Source organism: Haematobia irritans, chromosome 5, assembly GCF_050003625.1.
Source record: "Haematobia irritans isolate KBUSLIRL chromosome 5, ASM5000362v1, whole genome shotgun sequence".
Lineage (NCBI taxonomy): Eukaryota > Metazoa > Arthropoda > Insecta > Diptera > Muscidae > Haematobia > Haematobia irritans.
Window position 1 is genome coordinate 98,399,714 of NC_134401.1, and position 15,793 is coordinate 98,415,506.

Here is a 15,793-nt window from a genome sequence, read left to right on the forward strand (position 1 = left end):
TAAAATTTAAAAAATGTTATTTAATTTAATCAGTAAAAACAATATAAAATTATATAGTTTTGTTTATTTATTTCTTATTTCGGCTTGTGCACTCAAAAAAAAGTTTACTTGGATCCAAAGATTTTGACCTTTCCTTAAGGAGTTTGGTATTGACTCCGAGGAAAAGATGCGGCTTCTTTGAAATAAAGACATTTTTTACGGACCTCTCTGGTTTTAAATCTAGTATCAAATAAATTAAATTGGACACAGACGTCATTCATCGAGTTTTTATTTTCTTTTTACGATATATTAATAAAGGAATTTATGTACAAACAAATTCCAATTTCAAAATCCAAATTAAGCCAGGTACTCCAAAGTAAAAACAGTTTTCTTAATGCTAAAAAAAAAACTTTAAACCAAAGATGCAAATCCTTAAAATAAGTCTTAGCTTATATTTGAATCGTTTTTATCTTAAATTTAAAAATTCAATATGTCAATTGAGTTAAAGACGATTTCTTTAAATTAAAAATGTTTTTCTTTATTTTAAGGAAATTTGTCTTACTTCAAAGACAACATCAGCAGAGAGACGCAAAATTTTAAGATTTGTGTCCTAAATTTAATGAAAAAAATTTTTGAAGCAAGGATTATAAACTTTCTTTTAATTAAAATGACATTGTTTTAAAGAGTTTTGTCTTTAGCATTGCGTAAATTTTGAGTCCTGAAATTTAAGTTGCATAATCTTCTATATTAGGTCAATATTTTTTTCAGTGCACGAAGTTTTTAGTTCTTAGCACCGTTTTCTATAATACAAACAATGTAGAAGAAATTATTCGATATTATATTTTTTTTTTAATTTTACCTTTCGCCTGGGCAGAGAATTAAACCGCGGACCACTGGGCTACGTAGCGTTATTGCGATCAATAGACAATTATCGTTATAAGTTCTAATTACATAGCCTAGTTTGCGGCGCCCACAAGACGATTAAACAAACTTTATTTAATAGAAACATGCATTTAGTTGGGCACCGTGGAGCAATGGTTAGTACGTACGCCTTTTATACCAAGGGTCGTGGGTTCGATCTCATACTACTATATTAAATTTTTACTATGAAGCTGTAAAATGTGTCTTATTAAGAACATTGGTGTTATCACCAATCTTCTTCTAGGACAACCTTCCGCTCATTAAATATAATTTATTTTATAGAAAATAAACTGTTTGAATTGGTAATTTGGATCATTCCCTTTTCAAGTTATAATAAAATGTGCCAAAAATATACATGCAAAGAAAAAAAAACGTTTGAAAAACGTCTACTGAAAACGTTATTCTTTTGCTAGAGTTTTTTGAATTTCTTCGAAATTTTTAAACTTTTATCACAAAAAAAAATCGTTTGTTACAATTTTTTTCAATAAAAAAAATATTTTTGAACCAACAACATAGTGTATGTTTTAAATGTATGTTTCTGTTAAATAAAGTTTGTTTAATCGGCTCCTGGGCGCCGAAAACGATGCCATTAGATTCGGCAATAAAACCCTTATTTATTATCCGATCTAATAAAACACTTCTTTTGAAGAAACATTTTTCCATAACAACCACCAAAATTGGATCAAACTCTGCAAAACCAGATTTTTTATTTGGTATTTTTTTTATTTATTTTGTTTATTATTAGTTTCTTTTTGAGTTGAGTATTTAAACAATTTATTAATCTGCTTCACATTAGATGTTCACTGTCAATGGCATTCTGCGGTGTGTGTTCAATTATTTTTCTCTTATTGGGGTCTAGAATACAAGCCCAAGTGGCCACCACATTTTTGACAGCATTTTCGTTTACTTGAAAAGGAACCCTGGAAACACATTGTGTAGATGCACGAAAGAGCAAATATGGGGAAACAGCTAAAACGATAATAAAAACAAAAAACAACAATATCAATTAATTGAAAAAATAAACATATAAAAAAATTTAATCAAATTGATTAAAAATATTATAGATTTTTTTCCTCGAAAATAAAATATAATATGCAAAATGGTTTTTGAATTTTCGGGCCAAATTTTGTTTTCAATATTGGTTTCAGATTACACAGAAGTATTATAGATTTTCAAAAAAAAAAACACACATTTTTCAAAACTGCGTTATGATGTTTTAAAGGCAACAAAATTCGGTCAAAATTGTAAGACGTAGGCTGTTTTTCTGATTGTATCTTAAAAGATACAGTGCGCATTTAAGGGTAAAAACTAAAGTCGGGCGGACGTGAAGCACGGTTGTCACTCAAGCCCAAAATAATCTACCAAAATTTGGAGAAAATTTTACCAAAAAAACTACCGAACAAAAAAATTTTATTTTGCAAATTTTATTTCTATAGAAAATTTTGTCAAAATTTTATTTATATGAAATTTTCTAAAAATTTTATTTCTATAGAAAATGTAATCAAAATTTTATTTCTATAGAAAATTTTGTCAAAATTTTATTTTTGTACAAAATTTTATTTCTATAGAAAATTTTGTCAATTTTTTTTTATATTGAAAATTTTGTCAAAATTTTATTTCTATAGAAAATTTTCTCAAAATTTTATTTCTATATAAAGGGTGATTCTTTTGAGGTTAGGATTTTCATGCATTAGTATTTGACAGATCACGTGGGATTTCAGACATGGTGTCAAAGAGAAAGATGCTCAGTATGCTTTGACATTTCATCATGAATAGACTTACTAACGAGCAACGCTTGCAAATCATTGAATTTTATTACCAAAATCAGCGTTCGGTTCGAAATGTGTTTCGCGCTTTACGTCCGATTTATGGTCTACATAATCGACCAAGTGAGCAAACAATTAATGCGATTGTGACCAAGTTTCGCACTCAGTTTACTTTATTGGACATTAAACCAACCACACGAATGCGTACAGTGCGTACAGAAGAGAATATTGCGTCTGTTTCTGAGAGTGTTGCTGAAGACCGTGAAATGTCGATTCGTCGCCGTTCGCAGCAATTGGGTTTGTGTTATTCGACCACATGGAAGATTTTACGCAAAGATCTTGGTGTAAAACCGTATAAAATACAGCTCGTGCAAGAACTGAAGCCGAACGATCTGCCACAACGTCGAATTTTCAGTGAATGGGCCCTAGAAAAGTTGGCAGAAAATCCGCTTTTTTATCGACAAGTTTTGTTCAGCGATGAGGCTCATTTCTGGTTGAATGGCTACGTAAATAAGCAAAATTGCCTCATTTGGAGTGAAGAGCAACCAGAAGCCGTTCAAGAACTGCCCATGCATCCCGAAAAATGCACTGTTTGGTGTGGTTTGTACGCTGGTGGAATCATTGGACCGTATTTTTTCAAAGATGCTGTTGGACGCAACGTTACGGTGAATGGCGATCGCTATCGTTCGATGCTAACAAACTTTTTGTTGCCAAAAATGGAAGAACTGAACTTGGTTGACATGTGGTTTCAACAAGATGGCGCTACATGCCACACAGCTCGCGATTCTATGGCCATTTTGAGGGAAAACTTCGGAGAACAATTCATCTCAAGAAATGGACCGGTAAGTTGGCCACCAAGATCATGCGATTTGACGCCTTTAGACTATTTTTGTGGGGCGACGTCAAGTCTAAAGTCTACAGAAATAAGCCAGCAACTATTCCAGCTTTGGAAGACAACATTTCCGAAGAAATTCGGGCTATTCCGGCCGAAATGCTCGAAAAAGTTGCCCAAAATTGGACTTTCCGAATGGACCACCTAAGACGCAGCCGCGGTCAACATTTAAATGAAATTATCTTCAAAAAGTAAATGTCATGGACCAATCTAACGTTTCAAATAAAGAACCGATGAGATTTTGCAAATTTTATGCGTTTTTTTTTAAAAAAAAGTTATCAAGCTCTTAAAAAATCACCCTTTATTTTGTTTTTTCAAAATTTTATTTCTATACAAAATTTTGCAAAATTTAATTTCTATAAAAAGTGTTGTCAACATTTTATTTCTATAGATAATTTTGTCAAAATTTTATTTCTATATATTTTGTTTTTTGAAAATTTTATTTCTATAGAAAATTTTGTTAAATTGTATTTCTATAGAAAATTTTTTCAAATTTTATTTCTGTAGAAAATTTTCTCAAAATTTTATTTTTATAGAAAATTTTGTAAAATTTTTATTTCTATAGAAAATTTTGTCAAATTTTATTTCTATAGACAATGTTCTCAAATTTTATTTTTATATACAATTTTGTCAAAATGTTATTTCTATAGAAAATTTTGTCAAAATTTTATTTCTGTACAAAATTTTATTTCTATCGAAAATTTTGTCAAAATTTTATTTTATGGATAATTTTGTTTAAATTTTATTTTTATAGAAAATTTTGTCAAATTTTATTTCTATAGAAAATTTTCTCAAAATTGTATTTCTATATATTTTTTTTTCAAAATATTATTTCTATAAAAAATTTTATATATATAAAAAATTTTGTCAAAACTTTATTTCTATAGAAAATTTTGTCAAATTTTATTTCTATAGAAAATTTTGTCAAATTTTATTTCTATAGAAAATTTGGTCAAATTTTATTTCTATAGAAAATGTTGTCAAATTTTATTTCTATAGAAAATTTTCTCAAATTTTATTTCTATAGAAAATTTTATCAAAATTTTATTTCTATAGAAAATTTTATCAAAATTTTAGTTCTATAGAAAATTTTGTCAAAATTTTAGTTCTATAGAAAATTTTGTCAAAATTTTATTTCTATAGAAAATTTTGTCAAATTGTATTTCTATAGAAAATTTTATCAAATTTTATTTCTATAGACAATTTTTTCAAAATTTTATTTCTATAGAAAATTTTGTCTAAATTGTATTTCTGTACAAAATTTTATTTCTATCGAAAATTTTGTTGAAATTTTATTTTTATAAAAAATTTTGTCAAATTTTATTTCTATAGAAAATTTTGACAAAATCTTATTTCTATAGAAAATTTTGTCAAATTGTATTTCTATAGAAAATTTTCGCAAATTTTATTTCTATAGAAAATTTTCTCTAATTTTATTTCTATAGAAATTTTTGTCAAAATTTTATTTCTATAGAAAATTTTGTCAAATTTTATTTCTATAGCAAATTTGATCAAAATTTTATTTCTATAGAAAATTTTGTCAAGATTTTATTTCTATAGAAAATATTATTTCTATCAAAAATTTTATCAAAATTTTATTTCTATAGAAAATTTTGTCGAACTTTTTTTATATTGAGAATTTTGTAAAATTTTATTTCTATAGAAAATTTTTTCAAAATTTTATTTCTATATATTTTTTTTCAAAATATTATTTATCAAATTTTATTTCTATAGAAAATTTTGTCTAAATTGTATTTCTGTACAAAATTTTATTTCTATCGAAAATTTTGTTGAAATTTTATTTTATAAAAAATTTTGTCAAATTTGATTTCTATAGAAAAGTTTGACAAAATCTTATTTCTATAGAAAATTTTGTCAAATTGTATTTCTATAGAAAATTTTCGCAAATTTTATTTCTATAGAAAATTTTCTCTAATTTTATTTCTATAGAAAATTTTGTCAAAATTTTATTTCTATAGAAAATTTTGTCAAATTTTATTTCTATAGAAAATTTGATCAAAATTTTATTTCTATAGAAAATTTTGTCAAGATTTTATTTCTATAGAAAACATTATTTCTATCAAAAATTTTATCAAAATTTTATTTCTATAGAAAATTTTGTCGAACTTTTTTTATATTGAGAATTTTGTAAAATTTTATTTCTATAGAAAATTTTTTCAAAATTTTATTTCTATATATTTTTTTTTCAAAATATTATTTATCAAATTTTATTTCTATAGACAATTTTTTCAAAATTTTATTTCTATAGAAAATTTTGTCTAAATTGTATTTCTGTACAAAATTTTATTTCTATCGAAAATTTTGTTGAAATTTTATTTTATAAAAAATTTTGTCAAATTTGATTTCTATAGAAAAGTTTGACAAAATCTTATTTCTATAGAAAATTTTGTCAAATTGTATTTCTATAGAAAATTTTCGCAAATTTTATTTCTATAGAAAATTTTCTCTAATTTTATTTCTATAGAAAATTTTGTCAAAATTTTATTTCTATAGAAAATTTTGTCAAATTTGATTTCTATAGAAAATTTGATCAAAATTTTATTTCTATAGAAAATTTTGTCAAGATTTTATTTCAATAGAAAATATTATTTCTATCGAAAATTTTATCAAAACTTTATTTCTATAGAAAATTTTGTCAAATTTTATTTCTATAGAAAATTTTGTCAAATTTTATTTCTATTGTCAAATTTTATTTCTATAGAAAATGTTGTCAAATTTTATTTCTATAGAAAATTTTCTCAAATTTTATTTCTATAGAAAATTTTATCAAAATTTTATTTCTATAGAAAATTTTATCAAAATTTTGTTTCTGTAGAAAATTTTGTCAAAATTTTATTTCTATAGAAAAATTTTAAAGTGCCTATTAGTTGGAGTACCTATTAGTTGGAGTTGGAGAATTCTACTAATCTACCAAATAGTAGGTTAGGTTAGGTTAGGTGGCAGCCCGATGTATCAGGCTTACTTAGACTATTCGGTCCATTGTGATACCAAAATTTTGTTGAAATTTTATTTTGAACTTCTCTCTTATCACTGAGTGCTTCTCTCTTATCACTGAGTGCTGCCCGATTCCATGTTAAGCTCAATGACATGGGACCTCCTTTTTATAGCCGAGTCCGAACGGCGTTCAACATTGCAGTGAAAGCTTTGAAACCCTCAGAAATGTCACCAGCATTACTGAGGTGGGATAATCCACCGCTGAAAAACTTTTTGGTGTTCGGTCAAAGCAGGAATCGAACCCACAACCTCGTGTATGCAAGGCGGGCATCTACCCTTTTTTGGTGGAATCCTACTAAATGTGGCAAACGTCAGCTGAAGACCCTCAAATAAAAGTCAAATGTTACAAAAGAAGCAACAAATGCTCTGTTTTCCTTCAATGAAGTTTCTTTGTATGTGCTTGTGTATGTATGCCCACAATCTAATTTATACTATAACAGGTTAGCTGATAAGTCCCCGGTCTAATAAAGAAAAACACATTTTTTTGTCAAAATTCGTTTTTATTATTCAACATAGTTTCCTTCAAGAGCGATACAACGATTGTAACGACCTCCCAATTTGTTGATACCATTTTGGTAGTACTCCTTCGGTTTTGCCTCAAAATAGGCCTCAGTTTCGGCGATCACCTCTTCATTGCAGCCAAATTTTTTCCCTGTGAGCATCCTTTTGAGGTCTGAGAACAAGAAAAAGTCGCTGGGGCCAGATCTGGAGAATACGGTGGGTGGGGAAGCAATTCGAAGCCCAATTCATGAATTTTTGCCATCGTTCTCAATGACTTGTGGCACGGTGCGTTGTCTTGGTGGTTCACCAAAGTGGTATCACAATGGACTGAATAGTCTAAGTGAGCCTGATACATCGGGCTGCCACCTAACCTAACCTAACCTTGGTGGAGCAACACTTTTTTCTTCTTCATATGGGGCCGTTTTGCCGCGATTTCGACCTTCAAACGCTCCAATAACGCCATATAATAGTCACTGTTGATGGTTTTTCCCTTCTCAAGATAATCGATAAAAATAATTCCGTGCGCATCCCAAAAAACAGAGGCCATTACTTTGCCAGCGGACTTTTGAGTCTTTCCACGCTTCGTAGACGGTTCCCGGTCGCTGTCCACTCAGCCGACTGTCGATTGGACTCAGGAGTGTAGTGATGGAGCCATGTTTCAACCATTGTCACACACACAGAGAATAGATTAGTTGGAATTCGGTTGAATTTACGAATATTCTGTATTTAGAAATAAATAAAAGTTGATTATACCAATTTTCTGTACTTACATGCATTTGGTCATACCTGTAACCATTAGTTGAGATTTTTAACTGGTTTTCTGTCGTTCTACAAGATAATTGGTTGTGGCAACCGAACCTACCTCATTTGATTAATTTTGATTCAAATTGGTTGATACGACCAACCGTAAGGAAAATTCTCAACTATCATTCAGCAGTTACCACTTTCATATAGTATTCACAACCGAATAACATTTCGAATTTTTTAAATGTCATTTGTATTAATGAAAATAAGTTGAAGAATTTTTTGTATTATTTGAAACTTTAAAACAAACAAAAAATGGCAAAAAATATCGATATTATCTGTTATTTGTGATCGTAACAGAGCAAGAATGGTCAGTGAAGAGGATGTGGGCAAGAAATTCAAAACAATGGTTTGTATTGGAAATATTTTTTACAGAACTCAACTCATTGTGCCGCACTTCTAGCATGTATAAAACATAAATTCGGAGGTTGAGGTTCAGCTTGGATCCAGAACTTTGTAAGAGGTAAAATCTACTCTCCCAAGCAGATCGGTTTTACTTCTGGTCCCGTGCAATTTGGGTGATCAGTGCTCCTTCTTGTCTCTGAAGAAGATAATTCGAGAGACCGGTGTATATGAGAACAATATCAAACATATACCAATATAAACCAAATTTTTCCAATTTTAGGAAAAAACAAATTAACTCTAGTTTTCCAATTTCAACAAAATCTGATAAAAATGTCGGTTTCGAGAAACACAAGAAGCCAGAGCGGGAAATGGGGCTATACCAAAAACTGGACCGATGCACTCCACTAAAGAACCCAACTCAGATCATCACTTTATATGGTGCTATTTTAAAACCATCTTCAAAATAGACCTGCATGCAGACAAAAAACGAGTTTGTGTAAAGTTTCAGCACGGTAAATTCATTATTGAAAGCTTTAGCGTCATTACAACAGACACACAGCCAGAAATACAGAAGGATATCGTCTTAGAATTTCTTCCTGATCCAGAACAAATATAGGTTTATATAGTCGGAAATCGATATTTTGTTTGCGTTACAAGCGAAATGATAAATTTATTACAATAGAATGATGGTGAGTATTCAAGTAAGGCAAGTCTAAAGTCGGGCGGGTGGGTTATATTATACCCTGCACCATTCTGTAGATGTACATATTCGATACCATCTATTTACAAAATTTCCGAAGCGACACTATGACATCCGTCGTCATTGGGCGAAAGATATGTATTAAATCTAAATTTCGACCAAAAAGTTTGCCGTCAGTATTTATACACACAGGAAACAGTTTGGTTGGAATTCCTGACAGTAACCGACTCGAACGGATCAGTCCCCTTTATAAGTCCTTCATGGTGTAGGGTACTTAGAATTCGGCTGGGCCGATCTTTCAGTCGTTTTTATTTGTACAAATCAATTTATTAAACGATGGTTTTTTGTTTTTTTTTTTTTTAGCAAAGATTTTTTGCCGGTTTGGATGATTCGATCAATTTATAACCAACTTAATTGCAAACAAAATTCAATTTGCATCGTTTGTTATGAAATATCTTGTAGTTAGAACAGTTTGTACCACTATAAACATATTTAAATATAATAAAATATTTAACTGGAAAGGAATTGCTTTTTAATTCGGTCATGACTATTATCAAGGTTGGGCAACACAACCGAATTATGAAGGTAATCACAACCAATGTCGTCGGCAGACCCAACCAACACAATATGTGATATTAGTTGTATCGACTGAATCATTCGGGTGACACAACTACCAACTGATAGTAGCTGCAACTGCCAAAAGAAGGTTGGCAATAAATTCGGTTATCACAACCAATCCGTATTCTCTGTGCATATCGACGGAAAAACTCGGGTGTATCACGAGTTAACAGCTGCAAACACCGCTCAGAATCATCAACACGTTGTTGTTTTTGGTCAAATGTGAGCCCGCGCGGCACCCATTTTGCACAGATCTTCCGCATATCCAAATATTGATGAATGATATGACCAACACGTTCCTTTGATATCTTTAAGGCCTCTGCTATCTCGATCAACTTCATTTTACGGTCATTCAAAATCATTTTGTGGATTTTTTTGATGTTTTCGTCGGTAACCACCTCTTTCGGGCATCCACTGCGTTCACCGTCCTCCGTGCTCATTTCACCACGCTTGAATTTTGCATACCAATCAATTATTGTTGATTTCCCTGGGGCAGAGTCCGGAAACTCATTATCAAGCCAAGTTTTTGCTTCCACCGTATTTTTTCCCTTCAGAAAACAGTATTTTATCAAAACACGAAATTCCTTTTTTCTATTTTTTTTTTACAATAACAAAAGTTGCTTCACAAAAGACGCTCTATCTCACAAACTTACAGTCGTCAAATTTTGACACGAATCATTTGAGGGTTGGTACTATATAAAAATAATATGCAATTAATACTAGCGACGCCATCTATGTGTCAGACCGGGGACTTATCAGCCAACCTGTTATTTCAAACGCTTTCTATAACTATTGTTAAACCTGTTTTGTTTGATTCAAAAATTTTTTAAGTGACTTACTCTTTCGAGTTTGTTTAAAAAATTAATTGTATCAATTAATTTTTTAATTGAAAAAGTTTTCAACTTCAATCAACTTTTTAATTGGTAATATTTTGGTGATATTTTTTCTGTGTAGAATTGATTGTGCGTTCATGGCTATGGCGATATTTGAGTGTTGATAACAATGAGAGATACATGGCACAGTGGATAGTGTGTTAGCTTTCTGCGCTCAAACAATTAATAAAATTTTAAAAATTTTAAAAACCGAGAGATTGGTATTACACAAGAGAAAATAGTGATAACTACAAAAAAAATTATCTTCAATCACGAAATTAATGCATCTAATTAATTTTTAATTTAAATCTCTTCAATTACAGAAATATTAGTATCGATCATCATCGTCTATGAACAAATTAATTGGTCAAATTGAAAAAATTAATTGATATAATTAATTTTTGTATTAGATTTCCGTTTCAATTAAACCATTTATTGAATGAATTCAAATTTTTATTTCAATATATATTTTTTTTAATTCAATAAAAATGTTAATTGGAATATTTTTGTTTCTGTGTAAATAATTTATGTAAAGAAAACGGGCAAAAGATGTATTTGGTCAAAGGAAATGTTGACTTAGTCGTTATTAAATTGTTTTCGCATTCTGTAAAAGCCCAAGTGGCTTTTATACTTTTCTACCAAAAAACCCCTTTTTCCAGCCAAAAGTAAATGTTTGTTTACAGAAAAATTTGTTTTGGGCGAAAGATTTTTTTTTTTTTTGGTGTAGAGATATACATACCAAGAAAGGCAAGACATTAGACAATTCAAGCTATCGATAAAATTCGAGTAGTTCACGTTAACTGTTTCCGATTTCTCCTTGCAAAGAGGACAAATGATGGAATTTGTCTTGGGACCAACCGAATAGAATCTCACATAGGGTTTGTCCTCATCTTGGGGCTTAGGAGATGGCCACATTCTATTTTGGCCATCGAAAAGGGCCAAATTTGAATCTGGAGTACGCGGTGAATCCAAACGTATATCGACCATAGAGTCTTGTTCACTTGTCATAGCAGTATCGTTTAAGGCGTTTTTTTTTGGTTTGTTTGTTCAAGAGGAATTTTGACAATTTCGTTTATCTCATATACACGTTTGTATTGAAACTGAAATAAGTATTTGAAATGAAATGCTCCAATGGGATATTCATTAATATTGTTTTGTATTTTTTTTTGGTTATTTTTTGTGTGTCTCCGAAAATAATAATAAAAAAAATTAGCAAAATTTTTTATTCTTTGTGGTCATTTTTTTAGCAGTTGTCAGTTGTCTGAGATAACTAGAAGCTCTTTTTTAGTTTCGAAGGGAAACACTTCTGGTAGAGAGACTTTTGTCAATCAAAAACTAAGAGATTTTAAAACTTTGTTGTCAAACGATCATGAATTTCATAAATTTTAGATCGTCATTATCGCATGCGCCACATTTGCTTAAGAGAAGACTTCAACACTGAGAGCTTTAAAATATTGTCTCTCGTGAGATTAGGGGACATTTAAGTTTTGTATGAATGTGTTAGCACGTCATATGCAGGTGGTAAACTGCAAAGTGATCTGAATCCAAATAACAATTTATACACCGACAAAATATATAACGAAAATATTTCAAATAAAATATTCAATGGATTAAAAAAAATATTTGAGTGAAACCAAAAATTCTTCTCTTTATTAAATTAATTTCAAAAATTATTGATTAATTAGTTTCGTGATTGCATCCACAAATTATTTTTATATATCAAGCTACAGTCTTCAATAATGAAGCTATCGTTCTTAAATTTTGCGCAACGGAAACGAAGGTCATGTTCGAAGATGGAATATAACGGTTCAGATTTTGATATAGCCCCCATACAAATAGACCCTCCGATTTGTGGTCTTGAGTATCTAGACACCGCAATTTTTATCCGATTTTTCGAAAATTCAAATTCAAATACCCAGCAAAAAAGCGTAGCCAAAAAAAAAAACATGAAAATATTCTTTTTGGATCCGGAACTAGTGCAAATTTGGCTCAGAAGTAATAGAGCATATCGGTTCATATTTTTCAGAGTAATTTATCAGTGTAATCACTCAACAAGTCAGAATAGTGATGAAATTGACCTGGTCAAAGTTACCCAGCAAAAAAAGCTTAGCAAAAAAAGTAATGAAACTTTTATTTTTGGATACGCATGCAAATTTGACTTAGAAGCAATGAATTCTATATGGACTTTTCATAGGGTAGTAGTGCTGGGTAGTAATTAATTTTTGACACATGTTTTTAAAGCAACATCTGGCGATTGAAATGCATTATGGAGCTTTGAGAATTTCAGCCTGGCAGTATTGTGACCAAGTATTTGTTGCTTATTTGCACACAGAAAAAAGTAAAATATGACATGAAAACAAAGAAAACATCAATTTTTTCTGATTCAATTACGAAATTCATTTATCCAATTAATTTTTTAATTGAAATGTCTTCAATCACAGAAATGATAGTATCAATTCAAAAATTAATTGATCGAATTAAAAAATTAATTGATCGAATTAAAAAATGAATTCATGCTATTAATTTTTGTGTTTGGTTTTTGTATCAATTAAAAAATTTGATGAGTCAATTAAATTTTTAATTGAACATTTTTTAAAACTCAATTAAAATTTTAATTGGAAAAATTTTCGTGACATTTCTTTCTGTGTAGGCGTCAGACCATTAGCATTTTGACCACGTTGTAGTTCATTCTTACTCATTTTGGAGAAATGTACGAAAAATTTCTTCTGCTTTAGTTAACATTGAATTTATTTGTATGTCATTGAAATTTTACTGGCATTTAGATCATAAAATTTTTAAGACATACTTGGGATCAGGGATCCGGAGCGGTCCATTTTTTTGCTCCGCTCCGCTCCCGCTCCGGAGAAAAAAAAAACCGCTCCGCTCCTCGCTCCGCTCCGAGAAAAAAAAAATCGCTCCGCTCCGCTCCACGCTCCGCTCCACGCTCCGCTCCGCTCCTCTTCGAGAAAATTATAGTACAAACATTGTATTATTTGTTCAATTGAGTTTTATTTTATTTAGAAAAAATCGGGCGGTACATATATGGGAGCTATAGCTAAATCTGAACAGATTTCGATGATTTTTTGCACATATAGTTAGTGCTATAGAAGATTACATTTCGCCAACTTTGAGTAAGATCGGTTGATAAATAAGGGTTTTATGACCTAATTTGACAAAATCGGGCGATACATATATATGGGACCTATATCTAAATCTGAACCGATTTCGATGAAATTTTCAGACCTAAAGGGTGATACAGAAGATTATTTTGTGCTAAATTTGACGACGATCGGTTAGTAAAAAAAGTGCAACGTGACCCCATTTGTCGAAATCGGGCAATACATATATATGGGAGCTATATCTAAATTTGATCCGATTTCTTCCAAATTCAGTAACGTTCGTCCTTGTGCCCAAAAAAACTCCCTGTACCAAATTTCATCAAAATTGGTTAATAATTGCGACCGAAATCCTGTGAACAACAAATACATGGACAGACGGACGGATGGACGGACGGACGCCAAGCGCTAGATCGACTCAGGAGGTGATTCTGAGTCGATCGGTATATATTTTATGGGGTCTAAAATCAATATTTCTTGTAGGCACATTTTTTGGCAGATCAAACCACTATGTGGTTTAGGGTATAATGACCTTAAAACAATGTGTTGAAATATTGTATTAATTTTGAAGATTTTTTTAGAAATATTAAATCCATTTTGACTTCATTAAAGGAAGCATTCTAGGAAGCATATGTTAATTTTTCATTTTTTTAGATTTTTTTCGTCAGTTGTTATCAAAATCCTTTAAAAACGAGTTAACGAGTTATTTTTTTCCATATTAAGACTCGACTTCCAGTAGAAATTATGCTATGTTTCAAGTAAAAAGCGTCTTTAAAATAAAGTGTTGAAAAACATGTCTTATTTTTTAACGATTTTTTGCTTTGTAGGCAAGATGCAAAAAGGAAACAAATTTAAAGACAATTTTACTAATTTTAAAGAATTTTTCTTAATTATTAAAGTCAAAAATTTTATCTTTCATGTTATGATACACATTTTTAAGTAAAATCACTTAATTATAAGGACATTACAACTTCATTCAAAAGTTTATTGCCTTTTGGACAAGAAAACAAGTATATACAGCACTAAGTTCGGCCGGGCCGAACCTTAAATACCCACCACCATGAACCAAATATTAGGGTTTCCTTTGAAATTTTAGGAGGGCTTGAGGACTTGAGGACACTTTCCGAAGATAAATTTAAAGATTTCACCAATGAGGACTATATCAGATTCTGGATTTATAAGAACCATTTTTGTTTGAGTTTTAGAGGAATCATTAACATCTCTTGTAAGTGTGCAAGAAAATTATAAAATAACGTCTTGATTTGAAATCTTAAATATGTAGAAGTAAAATCTGGAAATTTTACATTGAGTTTCAAGCAATTCAAGTGAAGTCGGTCTATATGGAGGCATTACCAAATGGACCGAGCCTAAAATACCAGAATATTTACAATTTCAGGCAAATCAGATAAAAATTACGGTTTCTAGAAACCCAAGGAGTTAAATCGGGAGATCGTTCTTATGGGGGCTATACTAAAACATGGACCGCTACTCACCGTTTTCGGCACACCTCTTTATGACCCGAAAATACCTCTAGATTTCCAATTTCAGGCAAATAGGATAAAAACTTCGGATTCTAGAAGCCCAAGAAGTAAAATCGGGAAATCGGTCTATATGGGGGCTATACCAAAATATGGACCGATACTCACCATTTTCAGCACACCTCTTTATGGTCCGAAAATACCCCTAGATTTCCAATTTCAGACAAATTGGATAAAAAATACGCTTTCTATAAGCCCAAGACCCCAAATCGGGAGGTCGTTTTATATGGGGACCATACCAAAACATAGACCGATACTCACCATTTTTGGCACACGTATTTTTGGTCCTACAATACCTCTAGATTTCCAATTTCAGGTAAATTGAATAAAAACTGCGGTTTCTATAAGCCCAAGTAGTAAAATCGGGAGATCGGTCTATATGGGGGCTATACCAAAACATGGACGGATACTCACCATTTTACGGTCATAAAATACCTCCAGATTTCAAATTTCAGGCAAATTGGATAAAAAATACGATTTCTATAAGCCCAAGACCCCAAATCGGGAGGTCGGTTTATATGGGGACTATATCAAAACCTGGACCGATATAACCCATCTTCGAACTTGACCTGCCTGCAGACAAACGACGAGGTTGTGCAAAATTTCAGCACGATTGCTTCATTATTGAAGACTGTAGCGTGATTACAACAGACAGACAGACGGACAGACAGACAGACAGACGGACATCGTTATATCGTCTTAGAATTTCTCCCTGATCAAGAATAT

The 15,793-nt window shown here is 30.8% G+C and overlaps 1 protein-coding gene across 1 annotated transcript; it reads right to left on the reverse strand.

Annotated features, from left to right (window-relative positions):
* Nucleotides 1-1,602: 1,602 nt before the first annotated feature.
* Nucleotides 1,603-11,478, reverse strand: LOC142241371 (uncharacterized). The gene is made up of 2 exons (XM_075313149.1): nt 11,153-11,478; nt 1,603-1,869 (listed from the first exon to the last, which is right to left on the reverse strand). The coding sequence occupies exons 1-2, from the start codon at nt 11,419-11,421 to the stop codon at nt 1,746-1,748; spliced, it is 393 nt and encodes a 130-aa protein (XP_075169264.1). The 5' UTR covers nt 11,422-11,478; the 3' UTR covers nt 1,603-1,745.
* Between the last annotated feature and the right edge of the window lie 4,315 nt (nt 11,479-15,793).